Raw genomic sequence first — 27,114 nt, 5'->3', positions numbered from 1 at the left:
ACCCTAAATGATTTGCCCGTTGATAGTTTTCCTACTTAAATGTAATTTGAAATGGGAATTTAAAATGTTTAGTTTTAAGAATAAACATGTTTATTCATTCATATGTTTAAGAGGATGAAAATAGCTCTGCAACTAATCACACATTACTTTTCTAAAAAAAAAGAAGGAACGCTCCAGTAAAGACGGCACCACTCTGCAAGCTTTGGATATACTTTTTTTTTTAATCACTCAATTTGGGCCAAAGTGCTCCCTTTTTAAAAACCACAAAATCCATATTTGGCATGTTTGACCTTAAATAGATTAACGCAACAGCAGCTGTCAACCAATAAAATTGCAAGATAAACCCCTTTTTAAAAAGCAAAGTCATTTAATATTAGGTTGCTCTTCATTGCTAAGCAATATTTGACAGCCAAAAGCTTAAAATAAGTTTAAGGTCTACGAAAAATGTTTTTGGGGGCGTAATTTTCAGGTGTTAGTAGGTACATGGTTTCATTTTTCAGCATCTGGTCTGAACCACAGCAAAGATTGAGCCTCCCTGGTTGTGAGGTACTTGCTGAATCCCGTTAAGACCAGTGGCCAGACCTAATCATTTCCATTCACATCTGCTCTTAGATGACTTAGGTTACAAAAACAAAGGTGCCTCACTGAGAAGTGTGCACGTCCACACATTCTAAACCTCCACACACTAAATGCCCAACGCAAGTTAGCTCTTAGTGGTGGAATAATATACTGTATGTGCCCTTTAAATCCTATCAGCCTAAATGCAGGCAAACGTGATGGGAAAACTGAAATAGCATATGAGTAATAGAAAGCAAACCAGAAAACTGCACCCGCAAATGAAAAAGGATGAGGGGTGTCTTTTTCAAACTTTGTGTGTGAGTGGTGCCAAATGTATTCTGCTGCAATATAATTATTTTAATTTATGGAATATGTTTTTTGCATAGCTGAGACAACTTTTGAGTCCTGCTGCCTCATCTAGTCAATGAAACCATATAGTTTGTATTCTGAAGTAGGGACCGTTTAGGATGAACATGTTCTAACTTTTCTGCTATTGCAGGTCAGAATCCAGTGAGGCCTTGGATGTCCTGTCACACAAACTAAAAGCAATCAGAGATGTCGAAGAACTCACCAAGATGGTGAGTGTCGGCACAGGGGCTTGATTTAAATTATGAATGGGCAATATAATGGATTGTCACAATTAATTACATCTTGAGGCAAAGTGAAGGTCATTACTTGACTGCAACCAGCAGAGGCAGCCTCAACTAGTTTGTCGGAAGTGCATTGGAAGTTTAGCTACAGGATGCTATGGGAACTGCTCCTTGCAGCATTATTTAGCTCAATAAGGCACTAAGAGTGCTGAAAGTGTTCCACTATCTATTAAAATACCAAAATAATTTGATACATTTTCACCATAGTCAAAAATATAGCGAGGTACACATTTCTTATTTTAATATATAAACTTGTTATTAACTAATGTCATTTGCCTTTTGCATTTGTAGCTTCGTGCTGCCGCTGAGTACGAGGAAAGGAAGTTGATTAGAGCAGCCATCCGGCAAATTCGAGATGAACAATATCAAGGTGAGTGTGACAGCATCAGTCTTGTTTAGGGCTGGTTATCATGGTCAGTTGCCCAAATTGGTTAGATTTTAATTCGTAAGGTTCTAGATCTATTGGTCACCATTTGATTCGATCTACAAATAAATATTGAAAATGTCTCAAATCTGTTTCAAAATACAAATGTATTTTGTTTTTTCTCTTCACCATAAACAACTTTGGACCGTTGAAACTTTAAGTCTAGAAAGTGCAATTTGAAATAAAGAAAAGACAAGTGAAAGTGTACTTTTATTGCATTCCATTACTGCAAATTGCATTTAATGGGTCATAATGATTTTTTTTTTGCATTTAAAACGCTTCCTTGTGGTTTACATTACATGTTATGGTTGTTTTTTGGTCAAAATATTGCATAGATTATGTTTTACAGACCATCTTCAAGCCGTTTTCTGACCGCCTCTTCGGGATGCGCCGTTTTGTGGGCAGTCCTTTTTTTACGTGCCTAAGTCCTCCTCCCGGCCAAGCCCCTTTTTAATGCATCAGCCTTGTTGTAGTTTTTAGCGCTTCCATATTGAGTCTACTAATGGATTTAGAATGCATGTGCATGTACGAGCCAGTCTGTCCAACAAGAGGATGGAGAAAAATAAAATACTTAGTGACAACGTCAGACTACAATGGCAGACTCAAGAAAAGCTCTTCGGGTAAACCTCTACCATGTATGGCGATATCCGCTGACATCACCAATGTAAAAATTTACAACTGGGGATAATTCCAAACAGTTCATTTGGAGGAAGTATAAAGGAAGGCAAGATTGTTTTATAAATATCTCCGCAATGCCTCCCTGGTTTGATTTCAAATTTTCGGAACTTATGGGGATCCCAATAGGTGAGAAAAGTTGGTTTTGCTTAATACGGCCCTTTTTAAGGTATAGTTTCTTCAAGTGCAAAATAATAATAGTAAATATGTAGGCTATTGTTTTTGGACTCTTACTTCGTTAGCGCAGTCAGACAGGATGTAACACACATCGGTTTGATTGTTATTGTGAAGGCCGGAATTACGCACTTGGTTTTTCTTGCGCACTTGACGACCATGAGACATGCAGAGCGATGACTTTTTTTTTTACCATGTACTGTGCAAAATATACCTCTCGACTACGACTGCTAGGGGTTTGGGAAAAAATCGATTCGAATCGCGATTTTCACGTTGTGCGATTCAGAATCGATTCTCATTTTAAAATTTATTTTTATTTTTATTTATTTTAATTTTTTAAAATTTTTTATTAATCAATCCAACAAAAAAATACACAGCAATACCATAACAATGCAATCCAATTCCAAAACCAAACCCGACCCAGCAACACTCAGAACTGCAATAAACAGAGCAATTGAAAGGAGACACAAACACGACACAGAACAAACCAAAAGTAGTGAAACAAAAATGAATATTATCAACAACAGTATCAATATTAGTTACAATTTCAACATAGCAGTGATTAAAAATCCCTCACTGACATTATCATTAGACATTTATAAAAAGAACAATAGTGTCACAGTGGCTTACACTTGCATCTCATAAGCTTGACAACACACTGTGTCCAATATTTTCACAAAGATAAAATAAGTCATATTTTTGGTTCATTTAATAGTTAAAACAAATTTACATTATTGCAATCAGTTGATAAAATATTGTCCTTTACAATTATAAAAGCTTTTTACAAAAATCTACTACTCTGCTTGCATGTCAGCAGAGTGGGGTAGATCCTGCTGAAATCCTATGTATTGAATGAATAGAGAATCGTTTTGAATCGGGAAAATATCGTTTTTGAATCGAGAATCGCGTTGAATCGAAAAAAATCGATTTTGAATCGAATCGTGACCCCAAGAATCAATATTGAATCGAATCGTGGGACACCCAAAGATTCGCAGCCCTAACGACTGCCATCCTTTCTTTAGTGGTGATATTACGAGACTGTCATTATAATCAATAAAATAACAGTTTTAGACAGATGTTTATGATGTATAATTATAACGTAGTGTGATTCACGATGAGATCGTAAATCTTCCCCAACAAAAGTTATTATAGCTAATATTTTATATCTTCATGATTTGCGTAGGATCGGGTGATATAAAGTTACTGTAGTAAGTGCCTCACTTTTTGTTTTGTCCCGATCGGCTTGTTGTTGGCAGGTACGGTTAGCATAATTAGTGTGACACTGGTGCGTTCCTGTTCTGTCTCCCTGTACAATGTATGCCTGCTCTTGAACGAGTCTGTGCTGAAAATGTAATTTCATACTTTTTAAATACAATGACAATAAAGTGCTATTCTATCCTATCCTGTGTCTACCAAGGGGCGGAGTAATCGACATAATGTCTTGTTAGTCAATCTTGCAACATTTAAAAGATATCGTTCCATAATGAAGAAAATCAATTATTTTGATGTATGACATACACGCCACATTGCATACAAAACATGTACACAATCCTTTATTTGGCTGATGAATATTTCAGAAATGCAAGGTTCTACTACTTTGCGTAGTCAAGTGAATTGTAATATAATAAAATATACATATATATATCAAACTTGATAAATCTTCAAGTCAGTAATATGACTCTGCTTTGCTATGTTGATCTTTTGAGAACATAAATTTCAAGGAAAACCATGTCATGAAGTCAAAAGGTCATCGTAGTTGTAGGTTCAACTCTGCAACTATGGCGAAACAAACATAACAATCTATGATGCCACATCAGATTGTAGATTCCTGCCATTCCTTGCTGCCGTCTAGTGTGTGCAACGCTTCGGCCATTTTGTATCTCTGTGATAATTGGCCTACGTGATGTAAACACAAACACCATCTGTGAGGACACTGCAAACAATTCAACTCCTCTCATCTTTGTTAAATGTTCTTCTCACACCACAAATGAGCAAGATGATGCTATAAATCAATTAGGCTCATGCCACTGTTGTAAATTGTGTCTTTTAGGGATAGTTGAAAGAGTCAAAGTTCCTGGTCGAAGCCTGGAGCCAGAGAGTCGAGAGCCCCAAAGCACTAAGGGGACTGCGGTGAGTACACTTCGATAAAAAAATCAACTTCTTGTAGGAACGCTAAAAGGCTTGCGCCATTAAATAAAAATTAGTTGTCTTGTGACAGGCTCAATTTACAAATGTGAACAGAGTCCTGGCTAATTTGTGAGTGCTGAGTGTTTGGCCACTGAGATTTTGTATGCTGCTGCGGTCAAGTTTGCAGCACACAAGAAGTGTATGAAACAAGCAAACTCTATGTCAAAAGAAACTTGACCCTTAAGGTTTTTACAGTGTGTTGGGAAACTTGACATGTACACGCACATGCACGCAAAGGCACTCACACACACAGACACACACGTATATATAAATAATTTTAAAAAATAACTAGTGTCTCGAATTTCCGACTAGATTTAGAAACTGATTAAATAAAAAAATCGCGATTTAGATGTGAATAGATTTTTAAGGCACCCCAATGGCTAATGTAAATTTTGAAAGTAGATTAGCTTCCTTCATGAAATGTTGTAAATTGTGGCGAAGTCCATTTGCTGCTACACTGACAAAGTAGTTTACTACTTACAGCTGTGTTTGCTAGCTCGTATGGCGATCGATTTTAAAATAAAAACAACTTTCAAAACATGGCAATATTTACGTTGAGTGTCAGTCATTTAATACTGACATGGTTCTTACGGTCGTAAAAATCCTGAAATCTCTTTTAAAATGCAATTTCTAGACCTTGGAAAATTATCTTTTTTCAGGTTTGGAAAAGTCATGGAAATATATCTTAAGTTTCATGAATCCAACCAAAACAATGTGCTGTAACAGGCACGCCCACTAGCTAGCTACTTCTGCTAGCAATGTGACTATGCTGAACATAATCCTGCACAGTGCAGTTTCAATAATACATGGCTTTTTAAAGATAAATACACATTTAGGTTGGCAAAAGACACAAACAGCCAGATTGCAGTAAAATTTAACTGTAGTGAGAACAAGTGTGCTTATGACTTTGTTTTTGGGCTTGCTCTGCACTTTAGAAGATTTACTATTATTAGTGTCCCAACAAACAGCATATATAGTTTAACAAAAGCCAAAGCCACAATATGTTCACCATTTGGATTTATTGCTGAGGCTGTGCACAAACCAAAAGTAAAGCAAAACATGTTGGAACTGAGATATGAGAAGATGTATCTAAGTATACCTGCCTGGAGTTTTTGTTTTTGTTATTGTTTTAGAGAAGCACCATACATTTCAGATGTAAACTTAATTTTACTTAGGATTCAATTAACTTTATTTTAATACAAGAACACATGAGATGGCAGGAAATGTATTACCTGAGGTCCCAGGCCAATTAGTAGCACAAGAACAATAATATGAACATAAAAATGTAGTGTGTGTGTCACGATAATTAGTTTTCAGTTGTCCCATTGAGATATAATTTATTTCGGTCATGGAAATTTATTAAAATGTTTTGGAGAGGTTGTGGTGAAGTCGTGGAAAATCATTGACAAAGTGTACAAACCATGTTACTATAAAAATCGATAATAATTATAAGTACTTACTTGATTTACTTTCTGCTCAGTCTTCTTCGCATAATCCTTGGTTTCAAGCATGGTCGGGACCACACTTAATTTTGAGGGCTACAGTATACACCCCTTGGCACTCAGCCGTTCTCTTAGCCTTCTTTAGAATCGGGAGGCCGAGGGCCAAGATAAAGTGTAGGGAAAATAATTTGGATTCAGCCTAAATGATAGGATTGTTTAGTGTGTTTGATCAACTCTGTTTCCGCTGGAAGACACAATAACTCTTACGCTAGTTGGCCACTTTTGTGCTCCGATCAGATTAGGAAGCCATGACGGCAGGCTGCCGTCACAGGATGCTCCTGCATTCAAGTCTTTTTTGCCTCACTTCCTGTCAGACAGCTGTGTGCAATATCGTGCTGAGGTCGTGAGTAACAGGACGTAGGGGTAGGGGATTGGAAGGTGATAGGTGGGGTTTCAGATTGTCCGACAGACACACACAGACGAGCGGCCCACTTGCTGTGCTCCAGCAGCCTGAAGTCTGCGCCGGAACGTGGATGGGTCCAGAACCAACACAAGCGGCTAGCAGCAGGGCTCCTTCCAGTCACATTACATCAGCGGATCTCTTTGAGCTGCACACAATTGTACCGTGGCAGATGATTTCTCAGCTAGGCCCCCCTCAACAGCCAAACACACACGCACCTTTATCCAATATGTGTGCCACAAGCTTCAAACAAACACAGAGTCATGAAACATCAGAGGGAAAATGCATGGGCTCAGTTAATGGATTAATGCACGTGTAACTCTAACCAAAAACAGGAACCATTAGACATTAATAACCATTTCAAATGGCATGGCTGAGTTGCAGAAGAAGTTTCCCTTTGCTCATTTGTAGAAACCACATGTTGACAGCATATAAAACCTTAACTATATGTTTGTAGCGCTCAGAAATTTAAGCATAAGGCTGCGTAATTGAAGTCAGCAGAGCACTTCCCCAGATGAAGGTGTCAAGAAATTCCCTTGTTGTTGAACAAATGTCAAAGCAACAGATAAAGGTGTTATTTAAAATAGTTTATATCTCCCGGGACATATTTTTCTGAACAAAATGTGATTTATAGGGGACCTATTCTATAAAACCAACTTTTCTTATCTGTTGGTACCTGCTGTGTATTTGGGATCTGCATAAGTCCCGAACATTTGAAATCAAACGGTGGAGGCATTGCAGAGATATTTATAAAACAATCTTGCCTTCCTTCATACCTCCACTAAAAGAGCCGTTTGGATTTTGCTCTGTCCTGTGACGTCTTTCACACCAGAGACGTCAGCAGATTATCTATGTATAGTATAAATTTACCCAAAGTACATTTTTGCGACAGTCAGCCATTGTAGTCTGCGGTGTAGTCAATAAGCTCCTGTTTTTTTTTTTTTGTTGCTATCCTCTTGTTGTGGGGCAGACTGGCTCGTACGCGCACATGCATCCTCCGCTGTTGCCATTTCTGATACAAATTAGCGTATAGTTTGAACTTCTGTCAGTAGACCCCATATGGAAGCACTAAAATCTACAACATGGATGACGGGGAGAATGTGTTGTCGAAGTGGAGGCATGTAAATAAGACCACAAAACTGTGCATTCTTTATTGATGGTTAGAAAGTGGCTTAAAAATGGTGTGTAAAACATAATCAGTGCAACGTTTTCACCAAAGAACCACAATGAAGTGTTTTAAATGTAGAAAAAAGACCCCTAATGTTGCCCTTCAGAATAAGTTGAACTCACCGTGAAGGTTAAGTTGTTTACCTGTTTGATATTTTAATTTATTTCCTTCCATTTCATTTGGACTCATTTCTATCGTATATGTATAACCTTGCAAGTAAATATCTTGCTTGCATGTAAATATGACACTTTAGGCAAAAATAAGGTTAAAACAAAGGCAGTGTGTCAGAAGTTAATGTGTCAACCAGGCAACCCATTAACCTGTGTGTGTATTGGGAGAGGGTGTTGGGGGTCGCATCCCTGTGGAGACAGAAAGGGTGGTAGGGGAAGTTGAGGGAGTGGCTTGTTTGTGTTTGTGTGTGTGTGTGTGTGTGTGTGTGTGTGTGTGTGTATGTGTGTGTATGTGTGTGTATGTGTGTGTATGTGTGTGTATGTCTGTGTCTCTGTGTGTGTGTGTGTGTGTGTGTGTGTGTGTGTGTGTGTGTGTGTGTGTGTGTGTGTGTGTGTGTGTGTGTGTGTGTGTGTGTGTGTGTGTGTGTGTGTGTGTGTGTGTGTGTGTGTGTGTGTGTGTGTGTGTGTGTGTGTGTGTGTGTGTGTGTGTGTGTGTGTGTGGCAGTTAGCGGACGTCCTGACTTCAGAGGGTTAAGAGAGAGAGGGAGGCGGTTCGGTCTTAAGAGGTAAATGTCAGTCTTCTTTTCTCCAGATGTGTGTCACACACACAAGTGCTCACTGGCTTTTTTTCCCCTACGCTGAAAAACACAATTAGGGAACTTAACTGATCTTTTTTTTAATTCCCGACTGAAGAATGGCAAGCTCTGGTTACTGTTCAGGTTTGTGATCAATTTTTTCCGTTTTGACAGCTCAAATCTCAGTCTGTACCTATTTTTATATTCTTCTTCTTCTTCTTGACCCATGTTAATTCAATGATATACTACTGAATTATTACTTTCCATCCTTTTAGTGACATCAGCCTGTTTTTAGATAGATATTGAGTTTTTAACCTGGGGTTCAAAGATAAGGTTTACCAGATTAGAAATGCCACGATTTAAATGTGTGCAGTTATTCACACAATGACTTATTCTCTGGCTAAAATTAGCATTTTTATTTGGTGAATGATTATCGTATAGCTAGAAATGACACAGAGACAAAGACTAAGATGTGTTAAAGGATATTCATAATGTTCTTTATTTGTTTTTGTCAATATGAGCAATTAGAGTAAAATGCTCTTCATTATGATACATTATTGTGATCCTGTTAGAATGCTGCAAACATTGTTTTTTCTAAAGTCTCAGGATTGAGTATTTTGTGTGTGTCATTTTCATACAAAAGATAAGCTCAAAATTCTACCAAGATGAGTAATGTTGATATTATAGTGATTCCTCAAAGTGTAATATTGCTTGCAGGTTGTGTTTTTAATGCCTTCTCTTTGACCTTGGGCATATACATTTTGCCGGGTTTCTTGAAGATGTTTGTTAAAAAAAAATGTCTGTTAAAAAAAAATGTCTAAAAGCAGCAGGAAAATTCAGAACCTTATTATTGCAGCAGGTACATTGTCTGATCCTATAAACATGTCACAAGAAGAAGAAACATTGCAAAAGCTTGCGATAAGGAGCAGCAAGTAACAACAATTTCTTTTGTGGCTTCCCTCGTCTGTTAGTTGCAGACATGATTGCTGCTTTGGATGTGGGCATACAGGTATAGTGTAGGACGGCAGTGATGCAAAGCCGCCAGGTTCCGTATAAATAAATAAATGATAAATGGGTTGTACTTGTATAGCGCTTTTCTACCTTCAAGGTACTCAAAGCGCTTTGACAGTATTTCCACATTTACCCATTCACACACACATTCACACACTGATGGTGGGAGCTGCCATGCAAGGCGCTACCAGCAGCCATCAGAGGCAAAGGGTGAAGTGTCTTGCCCAAGGACACAACAGATGTGACTAGGATGGTAGAAGGTGGGAATTGAACCCCAGTAACCAGCAACACTCCGATTGCTGGCACAGCCACTCTACCAACTTCGCCACGCCGTCCCTTTGTATCCCTTTTTACATGAAGGCATGGAACACTGATGCAAATTCAATGGATCTCCAGTATGTTAATCCATATGTCTAGAGGTGTTACTCTCAGTATTGGCAGTTTCTCAGCTGGACTGGTTTTTGTCTGGTTTTGCTTTTTTTTTTTTTAAATTCCGGATGAACGAGGCCTGCTGTGGTCGCGCAAGAAGATAGTCCCCATTTTTGTGGTCATGGCTATGAACTTTGGTAATGATAGTCTTTTGACGCAAACGGTTTCCTGCGGCCAAGCAAGGATGAGCGTTTTATAGGAGTGTGGCTTTGCGCTGGTGTCGCTGTTGACTCTTTCTGTCTGGACCAGCAGGAAGCCGCTAATGACAGCATGGCGACAGCAGCAGGTCTCCATCTTCCTTCTTTTTGTCCCCTTCCCCTCTGCCTCAGTGTACGTGAGAAACGTGTTCCCAGTGGTTAAGTGGGAGCTGTGAACTGATGGCCACCGCTCCAACAGGCAGGCGAGGAAAGACTCGTTCTCTCTAATTGTGTTTATAGCTCAAACACAATTATCTCCCCCTGTGGGTCCCAAGTAGGTCTACTCACGTGGAGCGCGCCCTTTGTGTGTGACCTTTCCTATTATTATTTGCCACAGTCTTTTAGTCTTTTGTGTCATGGCAAAAGTCCCATTTGTATCCTTCCAAGCTTGTCAGACTCTCCAATCACTCATTAAAGGAGCATTCCAGAGTATTCCCACAATACCTTGCTCTGGAACAGTGAGTATTTGCTATTGTCTTAAAGCGTTTTGCTTGGTGACTTGATATTTTTTTTCCGCTTATAGGAAAAAGTTAAATGGGGAAAAAAATGACAAGCAGCATCTTCTTTTTCCATTTACTTGGCCATGTGTTTTGCAATTTTCCACAATACTTCTTTTAGAAATCTAACAATATAATCAACAATATAATCTCAAATGAATTTGAATTAAAAAAAATCTGAGCTCATGGACACGTTGTAGCTTTTGACACATTTAATAATGTGTGATTGTTGATTACATTAATATTCACCTTTCTTATCTGTTGACGTTTTGTATGAGTTTGTTCCTGCGCTCCATAATCTCCTCAATGTGGGTAAAATGACGCAATGGAAAGCTTCTTACTTGTTAAAGTACCAATGATTGTCACACACACACACTAGGTGTGGCGAAATTATTCTCTGCATTTGACCCATCACCCTTGATCACCCCCTGGGAGTGTTTTAAACATATTTTATTTGTTTGCATATGTATCGATGTATCGTTTCTCATCACACAGCGGCTGGATTAAAAAACATTTATGATATGACCATGACTGTAATTAGGGATGGATACTTTTCACATTTGAATATATATATAGCACCAATTCCCGTTACCTGGGAATCTATACCGGTACTCAACATTACCGCTTTCTTGGTTCATGTGCTTATAAATGTTAGCTTGTTTAATAATAAAAAAATATTTTTAATTGAATATTTACCAGTGAGCTGATAATAACTATGCTGTCCAGTTATTATATCTTTATCATACTCTTCTGAGTATCATTTGCATGTATTATGTAGTAGACTTGCATGCAATTGCAAGATGTTAGATAGGCTCCAGCACTCCCCGCGACCCCGAACGGGACAAGCGGTAGAAAATGAATGAATGAATGGATGGATGGATAGATGGCACTCATGTATAGACTACAGTATAATGATAAATAAATGTATGTATGTATGTTGCTTAGTCGGGGAGTAGTCTTTGCCATTAAGCTGAAGCTAGTCTTTTGTTGCGCCCTCAAAGTAAGAATTGCATTTATTACTCACCAGCTGTTTGATTATAAAGTGCATTTTAGTAGTAGTTTGGATTACCAAGCTTGGAGGTGTTAAAATAGCCATGTATAATTGCTATCGCTAGATAGTAGCATGTCTATGGCAGATCTAATGTAAATTAGCATCGAGCTTGCGTATTTTGAAAAGTGAAGCATTGGAGTATGTTGGAGTGTTTTCCATCAATTTGGGAAATTGTAACATTACTTCGAGCACAAGTGTCAAACTGAAGTTCTGGGTGCCATATCTGGCCCGCCACATCATTTTATGTGGCCCATGAAAGCCTGGAATTAATATGCTTCTTTTCTTTCTAAATGTAGTCAACTTTCTATTTTGACAGAAAAAAAATACATGTACTGCATGCAATTTCATATTTTATTTTTTTAATCTAATATTGCAACATATATTATCATACATTCCAAAAAAAATTTTGTTAAAGTACTTAAATATATCTTAATTTTAAAGCAAGTTATCCATGAAATTGTACACTGTAAAAGTTATTTTTCGGTAAAAAACTGATAGCTCAGTTGCCAGAATTTTACCGTAAAACAAAAATTGTGGTGTTGTTTTTTCATTTACAGTAATACTGTAGATTTTACAATAAAAACAGTGGTACTGTTTCCCATTTACAGTATATTGTTAAAAAAACAAACATACATTTTACAGTAAAATTTTGGCTACTGAACTGTCTGTTTTTTACTTTAAAATCTAAAAATATATCACAATAAATAATTGTGTAATGAGGCAGTTTATATTTATATATTATTCACTGTTACAATTGGCCCTCTGAGGGCAGCCATAACTGCGATGTGGCCCTCGAAGAAAACAAGTTTGACACTCCTGACCTAGAGGCAGTTTGACTGAGTCCAATCTGAATATTGCTTGAGTGATTGTTTGGGCCAACCAAATCTGCAACCAGACGTGACATCTTGTACAACAAAGGTATTGAAATATGGAACCGTTCGATTTTACTTTCCAGGTAGTAACGACGGAATCGATGCCTATAAAAGTACCAAATTTGGCACCCAAATCTTGCCTCTTTACACACTGGTTTGTTTGTGTATGTCTGAGCGCATTTGTGTGTGCTTTCATTCTTTGCTTCAAAGATTTTCAATTTAAAATTTTTATGATCCATTGTCAGACTTTACCCAACAACTTTTTAAAGCCTGATAAGGTGTTTAAATTCACAAATTCAACTGCACATCCAAAGTGTTTTAACTATTTAGAACTATTTGTTTTTTAAACTTGGGGGCAACTGTTTTCATGCACTGCCCTAGAGGGGTCATATTCATGCAGCTGATGCTCCTATGGAGTAGCTCAAGTTGAAACACCTGAGGTTTGACCTTAGTGCATGCATCAACAGTACATTGTTGTGCCCACAGTCGTCCTCCATTCCTGTACTTAAAACTACAATCCTGCTGCTAGTCCTTTTGTAAATTTGCTCTAAATAACGACGACAAACCTACAGGATTTGTTGCCTTATGTCAGCAGGAAGTACTTAAATCAAGCCACTTATAAAGTGTATAGTACAATCTTGAGTTGTCACCAAATGCTTACGGTGCATCTTCTCTATTCAGAGCCTGTAGCAGGGGAAATACAGTAAAAAGTGCATTTCGTCTGCCAGCTGGAAAAGCATGTTGCACAGCATGGCTCTGTCTCCAAGCAGAGAATTTGACCTGTAACTGCAATCAGCTGACCTCAAACATGACATGTTTTTGAGATTGACCTAATGGTTTTACCGGTTTGTATTTTTTTCACAGCAGAGAGAGCAGGAGAGTCAATTTGAACAAGATCACATCAAATCTCAAATCCGGGAGTTGCGTGACCACCAGACAAACCAAAGCAGAGAGCTACAGAGACTAGGTGAGAACCACTTCCCTTTAAATAGGAAACACCCTGACGCTCAAATCGCTTTTCCACATGCCACACGTTTGGGATTGTTGCGATACAAAAGCTTGTGTACGCTGTAAACATTCACTTGAAGGTCAAATTCAGACATAACTGGAGGCAAACACTGACCACCTCTGTGCAATGAACCGGTGGCTGGATTCAGCAAACTTAACGCAACTTCCTCTGAAGCGCTTGTTAATCCAGCCGGCTGTAGGAGCTTTTTCTTCTGAGGTGGCAGTCAAAAAGTCATATTCTTTCAAACTCTTTAAGCCCCTTCATGCAAGTTTATTAACTGTGTGAAGGCCCTTAAACCAACGGCTTAAATCCTTTAGCTTCTTAAGTGTGAAGTCTTTTCATTACCCGCTGTTACTGAGGCCTTTTATAAAGGGCATGAATGTAAGCCTTCAAGGGGGAATGAATTGATTTCCTTTATTTGAATACCGTATTTTCCGCACCATAAGGCGCCCCGTGTTATTAGCCGCACGTTTAATGAACGGCATATTTCAAAACTTTGTTTACCTGTTAGCCGCCCCGTGCTATTAGCCGCACCTACGCTACGCTAAAGGGAATGTCAACAAAACAGTCAGATAGGTCAGTCAAACATTAATAATATATTACAAACCAGCGTTCTAACAACTCTGTTCACTCCCAAAATGTAATGTGCAAATGTGCAATCACAAAAATAGTAACACTCAAAATAGTGCAGAGCAATAGCAACATCAATAACTCAACGTTGCTCATACGTTAGTGTCACACAACACACAAAATAAACATTTAAAGCTCACTTTCTGAAGTTATTACTCATCTACAAATCCCTCGAATTATTCTTCTTCGGTGTGCTTCACTTGTTTTTTGACACCATCTGTGATGTGGACGCGCATGCAGTCGTAGATCAACAGGAACGGCGCTGCGTGAAAAAAGTCACCCGGTGTCTTCGCGTAAACGTCTATCAACCACTCGCTCATCTTTTCTTCATCCATCCATCCCTTCGAGTTAGCTTTTATGATGACGCCGGCTGGAAAGTTCTCTTTTGGCAAGGTCTTCCTTTTGAATATCACCGTGGGTGGAAGTTTCTGGCCGTTAGCATGGCAAGCTAGAACCACAGTAGGACGACTTCTCATTCCCTGTGGTGCGAATATTCACCGTACGTGCTCCCGTTGTATCCACAGTGCGGTTCACATGAATATCAAAAGCCAGTGGAACCTTGTACGCGTGTCTCTTAGTAGGAGACATTTTGTTGTCTTTACAGAAAAACAAATGAAATTAAATATCCGCGAGCTTCTTCTTCTCCGGGGGCGGGTGCTCACCTTGGCGGTTGCTTACAGTAGAAGAAGAAGCGCTTCCTCTTCTATGGGGCGGTTGCTTACCGTAGAAGAAGAAGCGCTTCCTCTTTTACGGGGAAAAAAGATGGCGACTGTTTACCGTAGTTGCGAGACCTAAACCTTATGAAAATAAATATGAATATTAATCCATATATAAGGCGCACCGGGTTATTAGCCGCACTGTCTGCTTTTGACAAAAATTGTGGTTTTTAGGTGCGGCTTATGGTGCGGAAAATACGGTACTTTGCTGACCTGATCATTAATAGCTTGTTATGCCTTGTTAGCAAGTAATACATGTCTTAACCACATCGATAGCTTGTCACACAATCACTCCCCATATTCAGCATCATGATTGCTGGGAAAATGATTATTCTTACACAATTTAAAGTCCACTCTGTTGCCATAATTTTATTATGTATGGCTCGGTCCACTCAGCCTCTAAAGTCTTTTGGACCTGGACTTTGGCGATGGGTTTATGGGAACCAGTAGAGAAAAACCCAGCAACCACACCTCAGCTAAATAAAGCTGATCCCATAACAGGACCACTGCTCGCTTCATGTGGCATAGCATATCTGCCAGTTTTCGTAATCTATTCCTGCTTTATAATTTAAGATAGGGTGAAGCTTGGGTCAACAAAAAGACCACCGGTGAAAAGCACTTGTCAACAAAGACAGAGGACATTATGTGGTTGTGACAGGACTGAGTAGGCAGTGTGAGCTTGTGGTTTTTCTAGTGGGTTCGTTGTCCTTTTTTAGGAGTGAAAGTATGTGAAAATGAGAGATGAGCTTGTTAGAAGTGCATTCTTTGTGATTGTCAACATTTGCAAAAACACATTCTTCCGCCTTTCAGACCTAAAAAAAGAGTTTCTATTTACAAGCTTTAAGTATACAACCATATGTTCAGTCATACTGCACTCGGCAGCAACTGTAATTGGCAAGGGTGTGATTTAGAAAATGAAATGTTTGTACAGACTATGAGATGATTTTGTATACTTTTCTGACATGACCACTTAGAAACATGAGGTTGTGCCCATAGATGACAGCGTACCGTCTTACCTCCTTATGAGTCTGAGTATTCTTAGTTGTTCTCCAGAGACTTTGGTGTCTAATTCTGGAAGGGTTCCCAGGTTTCAAATGAAACCACTCCCCACACTATCCAAAAGGATCTTAATTGATCTCTTGTAATAAAGACACAAATTAACCTCCATAACCCTGCAGTCTACGGTAAAATTGTCCTTGTGTGACCTCAAGGAAAAGCTACCGATTCTTAAATATGGCAATGGATTGTTAAAACATTAGAGCATCAGTACATGGAATTAATCCTCATAAGCAAGATCAGTCAAAATAGCGTTGACACACTCCACTATGACAAATGCTTGCTTGCATTGGCTCATTGCTTTAGTGAGAAAGACTCCTTGTTGAGCTATTGAGACTTAACCCCTCCTCCCCAACATGTACACACACTGGGTGCAGTTCAAGTGATTTTGGTGCTAATTTCAAGCAAAATGCAAAGCTGTCATTATACAGAAGCAGTGGGGATTTTCCCAGACTTTGTTGCAAAATGTACTAGACTTTTTTCCCCTGTGGCAAAATGTGAGACTTTGGAAGGTAAGCAACATTCTTGGGTTCTTAACTTTCAATTGCAGAGTAACACAGCAGATTATATTATACACAATAACTTCTGACATTTATCGGGGTATTTATATTACCACATGTTAATGTAGTAGCAATTGTGTTTGGCAACATGCTTTTTTTTTCTTTTTCTTTTTTTTTAAATGGAGGGATGCAAATTCTGAATGAGCATCAAGTGGTGGACACGCAAGTCATTTTATAACATTTCGGTAGAAAAACAATCTTGGATTTTCACTTTTGTCTAAAACCACAAAAAATAGGTGTGTTCTTTCTTAGCCCAAACAACCGTAGTATCTCCTGTGGAGGTAAGATCAGTTGCTGGATAACTTTGATAACTTGAAAATATCCAAGTGATCTGATCTGCTTACCTTATCTACGGTATGTGCACAGCTTCAGATATCCCCCAATAAAACGCACTGTTGTGTGCTTGGAAGTAGAACGAAAGGATATGGGCACTGCTGTGTTGTTTGGAGTGTGGTTTCCTGAGGAGAGTGGCATCAGTGAAGGAGTTTTTGTCTCTATCTCACTCCACTTCCTCCTCCATGTCTTGCTTGCCACCTTTTACTGCACCACATGCTTATTTAGTCTTCCACAGCTAATGGACGGACATCTAACAAATCTCATTCAGGAATTAAAGGCTAGTCTGGAGGAAATGACAACATCCCTTCATGTCTCCTTTTTGTTCCTGAGTGATATTTTCTGGCCGCTCTCTGAGCTGCGGGTCTGTGGAAGTATTTTGCTTCTCCTCTTTTCATTCACCTAATCACCACTTGTTGCTTTTCTTCTCAGTTAAACCCAAGAAGCAGTTATTTGCATCCCTCATCTTCTGTGTTACAGGCTCCAAATCAGGCATGGTTCTGGTTTTAGATCACCTGGTGAAGGCAGACAGCTCTGGACCTCTACTGATCCAGCCACAGAGAGAAGAAGTGGCTCCAGAGCCTGATCTAGTCCTGTCCCAAAGGCAGAGATCTGATTCTGCAGCTTCAGACTGCAGCGTGGCTTCAATGCTTTCCAGGTCTAATATGGATTCTCTGACCACAGAAAATAGCCTGGGTTCGACCTACAGACCACGTTTGGACTCTGGAGCTTCTGACAGGAGCCAGGGCTCCTCTCAACGCAGCCGACAAGACTCTGGGGCATCAGAACATAGCATTCCCTCCCAGTCTCACATCAGTCACAGACTAAGCTCAGATGTCTCAGATTATGGTATCGGACTCCCTTTAGGTTCTGGAGCTTCTGAAAGCTTGAGAAAGAGAAATGATTCAGTTGCTTCTGACCAAAGTGTGAGTATGTCTTCTGAGGAGAGGTGTCCAACTGACGGAGGGGAGGTGGACACAATCACAATCTCAGCTCACAGTACCGACTATGAAACCGAGAGCAGAGTCCAGGGTCTAACCAACTTTAAGGCCGAGCCCGACCAGGATCTTCCAGATGGGTCTGTCTTATCTCGTAGAATTCCTGGAAGTGGCCCAGTCAATGGTACTGCTGAGGGAAAACACAACTCTCTGAGACAAAAGGTAAACTACATACTGTATTTTCACTTGTCAGTTGCTGGTCAATGAAAAAACAAACCGAATAATATGTCATAACGTCACCGGACTTCACATCTTCTCTTAAAACAACTCCGCAAAAACTTCCATTTGAAGTAAAAAAATGTGCAAAAAACCTAGACCATTGTTAAAATAAAATAAAAATAAAGATTTAAGTTGATTTTGTTAATATTAAACATGCTAATGCCTCATCAATTAACATTTAAGATGAAGGAGGTTGTTTCAATGTGTCAAATTATTTTTAAATGGAACAGTTCTTAAACTCCTCCACTAGAGGGGGCTGTGGAGTGCTGGAACCTCTATAGCTTCGGCGCTGGCTTTCTTTTTTCCCCTGACACATTCCGGTCTTATTTGACACCCAGGTCACATTGGCATTCATAAACACGTGGAGATGCGATCCTACTGTTTGCTGTTAACTTTTGTTGCTAGGCTACAAGAACAAACACATGTGCACCTGAGTGTCTCTGCTTCCTGTCAGCAGCGTGTTAGCCTCACCTGCTGTCAGAAAAGAGCAAACATTGTTCAGTTTCTCTTAATCCCAAAGCACAGAGCAGACAAAGACTCCACATTGCAGAATCGGCAGTGTTAACTGTTTGCTCTCATACTGAGCGTCCATGACTACATGGTATGACTCCTCTACATGTGTTAACTGTAGCCCAGTCCTGACTCCTTTTACTGTCCCCTTCATATAGGCTGATGTTCAGCTGGCTGAATGTAATGTAAACACTGCCAAAAAAAGAACAGCGGCCCATGGCTTTACTCCAAACCCTAATATTACACAATCAAAACACTAGCAGTTAATTCTGTACTGTATTTACTTACGATTTGTGTGAAGTTGTCACCACAATGATGAATCCATGGCAACTGCAAAGTCTTTTAAATGCGACACCCTGCCATTGGTACTTGATGTTTGTCAATCCAGTGATGATTGATAATTGTGTTGTGTTTTTGGTTGCCTCCATTTAGATAACAGCAGACGATGTGACCCTCACTCATAACAAGACGGAGGATGCTGGTAAGAAATAAAAACTACTCCGTCAATATGATAGCAGCTGTGTCATTAGCCATTGTGAATGTCTTTATACATAAAAGGGACGGTAGGATGGAGACTGTTTTCTTGTCCAAAAACAGGCCTTGTATCAAAGATTCTGCCATTCCTTACATGAAAATAATAATCTTTGATTAACTCTGTGACACAAGTATTTATGTGGAGACAAACATTTTTGCAGCAAATTCCTAATAACATTAATGCTCCTGTTTTATAGAGTAACTTGGACCACTGTAAACACTGGCAGATCCTTGCTTTGACATTTTAACCTGGCTGGGAAACTTAGAACACCGGGGTCTAATCTTGTAATTTACATAACTGAGGAGTTCTTCAAGGCAACCAAAGTACGAGGTGGCTAACCATGCAGCTAAAAGGAGTCATATATTGCGCCCATAAAGCCCTCTAAAAACATCCAAAAACCGCCAACAATAGTTCATTTACATCTCGTGACCTGAATATTAGCCATGTATTAGCAATATTGTTATTATATTACGGCGTGACTCAGATTGTAAAGCGGCCGTGCCAGCACTTTGAGGGTTCCAGGTTCGATCCCAGCTTCTGCCATCTTAGTCTCGTCCGTTGTGTCCTTGGGCAAGGCACTTCACCCTTGCTCCTGATGGGTCGTGGTTAGGGCCTTGCATGGCAGCTCCTGCCATCAGTGTGTGAATGTGGAAATAGCGTTCAAGCGCTTTGAGTACCTCGAAGGTAGAAAAGCGCTATACAAGTTTTACCCATTTACCATAAGCGTAACGCAGACAAACTACTTTTAGTGGCGCTGTGATCCCAGAGAGCTAACTAGCTTATGCAGCTACAGTGTTGACATACTGAGCCGGTGAGCTGCTGCATCGCCTCTGAGCTGCTGCATCGCCTCTGAGCTGCTGCATCGCCTCTGAGCTGCTGCATCGCCTCTGAGCTGGTAAAATTATGATTAATTTATCTCAGCGGAAAGACATAAACATCCCATTGGGATCACAGTGAGAGCAGACATGGTACAGTAAGTAGGTGATTTTTTAAATTATGTTCATAGTTTGTACTTCTTGTTTAGCACTTAGCAATACTGCTACATGACGATTAGTGTTTTACTAAAGCTGGATCTGTTTAGCATGCAGCTTCTACATTTTGTAAATCATCCTCTGTATATTCAGGCACAAAAATATAAGGTTCTTAATTATCATGTCCTAAAGTAGTCTTTGATGACTCCCATGAATTCTGTCATGATTCGTTAGGATGTTGAAGGGAGAAGCGAACATTGTGATGGGTATGTGAAATTGATAAGGCGCCTTATGCTTTCAATGACCAAAATACGTAAATGTTACATTATAAGTATTGTGCCTGCTACTACATTACATATGATTACAGCATGTATATAAAACGTTGGAGGTTTTTTTAGAGTGCATAATAGGCGGAATAAAGCGACTCCCATTGCCTCCTTTGTTAGCTGACTTTTGCTAAAGTTTATTTACGTGTTTGAATGCATAAAAAAAGAAAACATATGTTCTTGTCTAGCACAAGGATTTAGGCAAAATTCCCCCAAAAATGTTGTTCCTCTTTAAGTCCTTTCTTCGAAGTTTCAATTTTATGTAACTAATTTGTTGCTGTAGCTTGTTTACTTCAGATGCACTCAATAGTCATATGTTGAACTTTTTTAGTTATACTAGTAGTGCTCCTCAAGGTTACATTTTAGGTCCTCTCTTTTTCATTATTTAGTGGCCCGCAGGTTAAAAAAACCTGTGAGACAAACCATTTTTTGCAGCAGATTCTTAAACAGTAGAGTGCTGTCATAGAGATTATCTATGACTAGCTTTTTTGCAGAAAGTCCTTTTTATGAAAAGAAAAAAAGAGTACTCTTGCCCCCCGCCTCGCCCCCTCCCGCTTTCTGCACATATAGCCCCCAAAACAATTTATTTGATCCTGCAATACAGTATTGTTAAACTGATATTTGTCTAACAATGTCATCAAAATCAAACAGTAGCCTTTTGAATGTTGTATGAAGTAAAATAAAACTGTTTGAACCAAACATAGATGTAAGAGTTTTATGGAGCATTTGAGGTAGAGGTGGAGAGCATGACAGAGGAAAGTGTGCTTAATTCAGATGATCATATTTCAGCTGACCTCTGTCATTGTGTTAACAGCACCTGAAAAGAAAGATGTTGAGCTGGACCAGGCCAAGCGCACAAACTCTGTACGCGATCGGATGCGCAAGTTCAACGAGCCCAGTCAGAACGTAAATGTCCCTGCTTTGAAGAAGGGTCCACTAAGCAGCATTGGCCAGACAAACTTCTCCAGAGCTGCGCAATTGTTTACACCCACTGCCACATCCCTCAACTCTTCTGGCGACAGGCCAGCGTGGGTGCGCATGGACTCAGCAGCTCACACCTCTCTCGCATCCAAGAGTCAGGCCGCACCTCATTTGAGAGGCGTGGCTAGCAAACCTCTGTCTTCAGCTGGCCAATCCCAGGAATCCATGGGTGGTACAAACAATGTGACTGAGAAAAGTGGGCCTGTCTTGAGCGATTCAAAGGACAACAGGACCCCAGGGAGAGCAGCTGGACAGGAGTGCACCCAAGAAGAGGCCGACACAGACATGAAGACTTTCCTCACTATTGAGATCAAAGATGGGCGCAGCAGCTCCTCGCCTACGTCCACCCACAGGGGCGCCGTTGTCCCCATCACCAACATGACACCACGCATCAATGCGAGTGCTCTGGGGCAGAGAACAGGTAGGGCCTTTTAGAAACCCCATCACTGCACTCGCTAATACATGTTTTTAGTAGGGCTAGTAAAAATAACAATTTAACTCATGTGATTAATCACAAAAAATTATTGCATTAATCGTGAATCTACAAAGATTAGTCACACAATGAATTTTGACTGTACATGCTACTGTACATGTTGTGTTCAAATATCAGGGTCTTGTTTAAGGTTAACTTGAATAATACAAGTAATATGTGATTCATCATCATTAGTTCAAATGCAAAACTGTGATTAATCAGATTTTTTTTTTTAAATGACAGCAATAGTCTAAACTAGACTATTATGTTTTGGTGAGCTATGAATCAACCCTAAGTTCCCACCAGAACCCGGTACATGTATGAAGCAAAAGTCACCAGAATTTGTCACCAGTGAGATGATGATGACAAAGCTTTTTGTCATGCTACTGCATATACATAATCTTGCTTGTTCTGAAGGGTCCTTGTTATACAGAGGGCTTTTGAGTGGGTGAGGTCAGTAGTTCACCACAGAGTAAATCAGGACAAAGGACACAACAACTGTCCTTCTCAGACCAGAATGGACAGTACTATAGAACCAGCTTTGTGGACCAACACAGTGCACTGGCTTGTCTGCTATGTGATTTACTTTCAAAGTTAAATTTCAGGGTTGAGACCAAGGTTGACTATTTACTTACGGTCCAGTGCATGTCAAATAGTCTTTCTCATTCCCTAGTTGATTTCTTCAGCTTAACCCCATTTTGGGATGCACTATACACTTAGGTTTCTTTTCAAAGCTAATGATGCTAAACCATAGAGATGAGTCATTGAAACCACATTCAATATTTAACTACAGTGTATTTCCTGATATAACATGTTAAAATCCAGCATAAACATTAATGGAATCTTATATCCTACGATGGATTAGTGTAGCAGCATGTATGTGTGTTTTAAAAGCATCACTGAAACAACAGCTATTAGTCTGTCCAAATAACAAATCACATAGAAGTTGTATTTTATTCTGCCATCCATGACCACCAACAAACACCTGTGTTAATTATTCTTGCTTACCTCATTCAGGACACATTCCGATGTCCCAGCTTGCTGCTTCACGAGGGGCACATATATGTTTGGAGGGTTTTTTGTTTGATTTGATTTTTATTAAGGATTCCCATTAGCTGGTTGCCACAACAACCCGCCAGTCTTCTTGGGGTCCACAAACTCAATACAATTACAAGTAAAAGCATATAATTATAACTGCACACTACAGAAACAAATAAAAATCATCAACAAGCAAACAATTAACAGTCTCAGAATATTAGTTACCATATAAATATAACTTCACAATACAAAACCAAACAAAAATCATCAAAAGCAAACTAATTGACAGACTCAGAGAAAATATTAGTTTCCTTTTTAAAAACCTGTTTACTTCCAATACGGGTGAGAATTCGAGGCAGGTTATTCCAGAGCGATACAGATCTATAAATAAAAGATTTCCGTAATGCATTCTTCCTCGGACGAGGGAGTACAAAATGACCCTCACTAGACGCCCTGGTTTTATTATTATGCATAGTGCTACTGTAAACTTTTTGGGCCATGATAAAAGCAGGAGTTTTACTACTGGTTACTGATTTGAACAATATTAGAGTATTAGCTGACAACCTGTTCTGCACTGTTGGCCAGGAAAGAGAAGCATGCATTTGGTTAACATTGGTTCTTAGTGAACAACCCAGAACCAGCCGTGCTGCCCTATTCTGGACAATCTGGAGCTTACTGATCTCACCACTTGCAGCAGACGCCCAGACTGTAGAACAATAGTCCAGATGACACACTTTTGTTTTTATTTTCTTTCTTAGCCCCATTTGCCTTAAATGGTTTAGGTTTTTATTTGTAACCTGCTTGGCGGTAAATGTTTTCCCAGTTCTCACACCAAAAAAAAAGCTGAGAAAATCTTTTAGTCATAATGTAGATGTGGGGGCACGTGCACACTTGTGGAGGTAACAAATCGTTATTTCTGTTGTTAATGGTTGTGTCATGTACTTCAGACTAAAGTTTTATGTTTATAGGCAGCTTTTGTAGCTTATAGGCACTGACTAATGGCAGCCACAGTTAATGCACATGTCTCACATGTAAATATGCACACACATATCAGAGCCCCCTCCGGATGGATGGATTTTAACCCGTAAATGTCTCATCTGTCTGTTTCAGAGCTGACCCTTGGCCTCAGGGCGACCCCATTCAAGATCTCCTCCGGCTTGTCCTCTGGATCCTCCATCAAGGTACAATCTGACTCTGGAAATGATGAATTATCAAAGAGTTATTCAAAATATGTAAAGCATTCTCCTGAAGACATTACGAGGGCCTTAAAATAGGGGTTTAGTGTTGAATTCTGCAATGTTTCTAACCTGTTTGTATGACAGAATTCACCTATAAAGGCCCCGGGAGAGGGTTGAGAAAGTCTGTTCAGTGAAAGATGGAGTGAGAGGAGAGCAAGGGAGAGCAGTGTTTATCAAACACAGAGAGGGTAGCCAGTCACATCTCTCCTTGTAGGGTATGTGAAGAGGAGTGGAGGAAGAGGAGGTGCTCAGGGCATTCCTCCTATTCTCTGAGCAGGCAAATTCCCGCTGAGATCTATCTGGGAAGTGTTGGTTAAGTCACATCTGTCTGTCTTCAGTCACACCGAAACACAAGTTGTTCAATCACGTCTTTTTTTGGCCATGCTTAAAATGCATCTCTTTGGAGATCTGGCCGAGATGAACTGCTGACGGAGGACAACCACTGCTGCGGCTCAAAGCGTTTTGGAAAGGGGTTAACCTCCAAGTTTGTTGCCTTCCTTAACCCCCTGCCTTCCTTGAAAGGAAGTGATCTGATGAATTGAGGAGAGGGGAGGGTGATAAGGTGAGGAGAGGTGGTGTCTTGCCTACTCTTTAATGGCACTGTTGAGAGCAGACATAATCTGGTTATGGGATCAGGGAGTTGGTTAATTAGGGCTAGGAGGAGTCTTCATGAGGCTGCAAAGTGCATTTAAGAGGTTGGACTGAGAGTGTACATCAGTTAGAGCCTCATCGAGACACATATCAGTCTATTTCACAAGAAGAGGGCAGCAATTTATAGGAGATGATATTGACATACCTGTCTGCAACAACCTAACAACTTACAGGTAAATGCTTACTTTCGTTGAGACTAAGTGCAGTTTTAGTAAGTTGGACCACATTTTTGAATCGTCTAGGTAGGAGTTCACTATTTTCGCCAGCCCGCTAGTGCACAGTGTTGTATGTATTGTAGTTACTCACTCATTGTTTATTCATCACAGCTGACCTGGAGGGTCAGCCACAGATATTACCAACGCACACCAGGGATAACCGCATGCCTATGCCACAAGACTCCCTTATAACCTAAGAACCACAACAATGGTTTTATTATTGTATAAGTTCATCGTGAATGTGTACATTGATTTTCTTGTACATTTTTTGTTGCAGATTTTTTTCACTTTCTATAGCAATAGAAAGTGTATATATACTGATGACAAAAATGGCCCTCGTGTGTGGCTGTGAGTGTGAATATTTGTCTGGCTATTTGTGTTGGTCCTGCGATGAGGTGGCGACTTGTCCAGAGTGTGCCCTGCCTTCCGCCTGAGTGCAGCTGAGATAGGCTGCAGCCCCCCATGTCCTTAAAAGGGACACGCGGTGGAAAATGGATGGATGGATTGGTTAATGGATTTCTAAACACTGCAGGGAAACAAATTAATTTACCACAATATTTAACTGCAAAGTTAGCACACTTATTTTGGTTTTCAAAAACTATAGCTGAAAGAGCTACATCAAAAACTTGCTTTTAAAAATGTTCAGTGTTTATGTATTGTATGAATTACCATTGTTTATTTTGTTGTTGTAGTTTTGTAGTGAAACCAGCAAACACTATGGTGTCAATCAAAAGTAGAGGTAATCTTTCATAAGGCGTATTAATTATTAGATAAAAGGCAATTATATTGATTAGACACTCATTTGTGGCACAGCATAAATATGATGGATAAGTTATTTTGTATTTATTTTTGTTATTACAGTAGTACATCGTGTGAGCTTACTTGGTTCTGTGACAGAGCTCTGAACTCAAAACACTTGTATCTTAAGTCAACGCCTCCCATTGAATTAATTAGAATTAGGGCTGCAACAACTAATCGATTAAAATCGATTATAAAAATAGTTGCCGATTAATTTAGTCATTGATTCGTTGGATCTATGCTATGCGCATGCGCAGAGGCTTTTTTTTTTTTAATTTTAATTTTATTTTAATAAACCTTTATTTATAAACTGCAACATTTACAAACAGCTGAGAAACAATAATCAAAATAAGTATGGTGCCAGTATGCTGTTTTTTTCAAATAAAATACTGGATAGGATAGAAATGTAGTTTGTCTCTTTTATCCGATTATTAATTGATTAATCGAAGTAATAATCGGCAGATTAATCGATAATCAAATGAATCGTTAGTTGCAGCCCTAATTAGAATACATTTAAAAACAGCAAAATTTTAATATGTAACATACTTTGAAAAAAGCTCAAAAACTTTTAGATTGCAAATATTGTATAAAGACGATACAATAAAATGTAGTACGAAAAACCACTGTTTTATGAAGTAATGTAATAATAATGCACACCATTTACCTTGGAGAGTGTCTACTGTATCTCCTTCCAGCTGCTTCTGTCAAAAACCATCAGCAGCGTTTCCATATTTTCATGGATAAATGCCTGCCGTTTAGATATTATTTTAAAATTCTTGGCTGGCGTTAGACTCATTCTGCTTCAGTATGGTGCAGACTAGCAGTGATACGCTTCAATTGCTTTGCCAAGTTGGCGACATGCTCCCATGTTTTGGATTATTTATTTATTTAATTCAATGAATATCATCCACTTCTTCTCAGCGCAGTCCTCATGTTCTTACTTCCCATGGTTGGAAAACAAGGTTATATCAATCTCTAGCTATAAGCTCATGCTAGCGAGTAAGACCAGATGTTTTGGTTGTATTTTACAGGGTTGACCGTGACATTTGCTAAGCCAACCTATGGCACGGATGCTTGTTACTGAAATTTTTGTTTGCAACTTAAAGCATAACAATTAGCCGAGAGACAGCTCTTATCTTAAAACACTCTTAAGTTTAGGTACCACTGTAGTTGATTTATTAATTAAATCATTTTAATTGTATTATTAATTAATTTTTATTTTATTGAAATGCTTTGTAAGAGCTGATTCTTACGGAGCCCCTAAAGGGACATGAGAATTTTTTTTTTTTTCAGACATGTATCTCATGGCCACGAGAAA

At 39.3% G+C, this 27,114-nt stretch overlaps 1 protein-coding gene across 7 annotated transcripts in view; it reads left to right on the top strand.

Annotated features, from left to right (window-relative positions):
* smtnb (smoothelin b) overlaps positions 1–27,114 on the top strand; it is an 84,537-nt gene that overhangs the window by 37,122 nt on the left and 20,301 nt on the right. For 5 of the 7 annotated variants that reach the window (XM_062051388.1, XM_062051392.1, XM_062051390.1 and 2 more), the window contains exons 3-10: positions 1,058–1,136; positions 1,500–1,578; positions 4,532–4,611; positions 13,405–13,507; positions 17,325–18,004; positions 19,004–19,052; positions 21,218–21,805; positions 24,005–24,075. In XM_062051388.1, coding sequence (XP_061907372.1) covers positions 1,058–1,136; positions 1,500–1,578; positions 4,532–4,611; positions 13,405–13,507; positions 17,325–18,004; positions 19,004–19,052; positions 21,218–21,805; positions 24,005–24,075 — 1,729 coding nt within the window. Of the gene's footprint in view, positions 1–1,057; positions 1,137–1,499; positions 1,579–4,531; positions 4,612–8,505; positions 8,628–13,404; positions 13,508–17,324; positions 18,005–19,003; positions 19,053–21,217; positions 21,806–24,004; positions 24,076–27,114 lie in introns of those variants that run through there. The other 2 variants (XM_062051389.1, XM_062051393.1) reach the window with 2 other exon arrangements.

The sequence above is a fragment of the Entelurus aequoreus genome, linkage group LG06 (genome assembly GCF_033978785.1).
Source record: "Entelurus aequoreus isolate RoL-2023_Sb linkage group LG06, RoL_Eaeq_v1.1, whole genome shotgun sequence".
Classification (NCBI taxonomy): domain Eukaryota; kingdom Metazoa; phylum Chordata; class Actinopteri; order Syngnathiformes; family Syngnathidae; genus Entelurus; species Entelurus aequoreus.
This window is presented reverse-complemented; position numbering and strand designations above follow the sequence as displayed.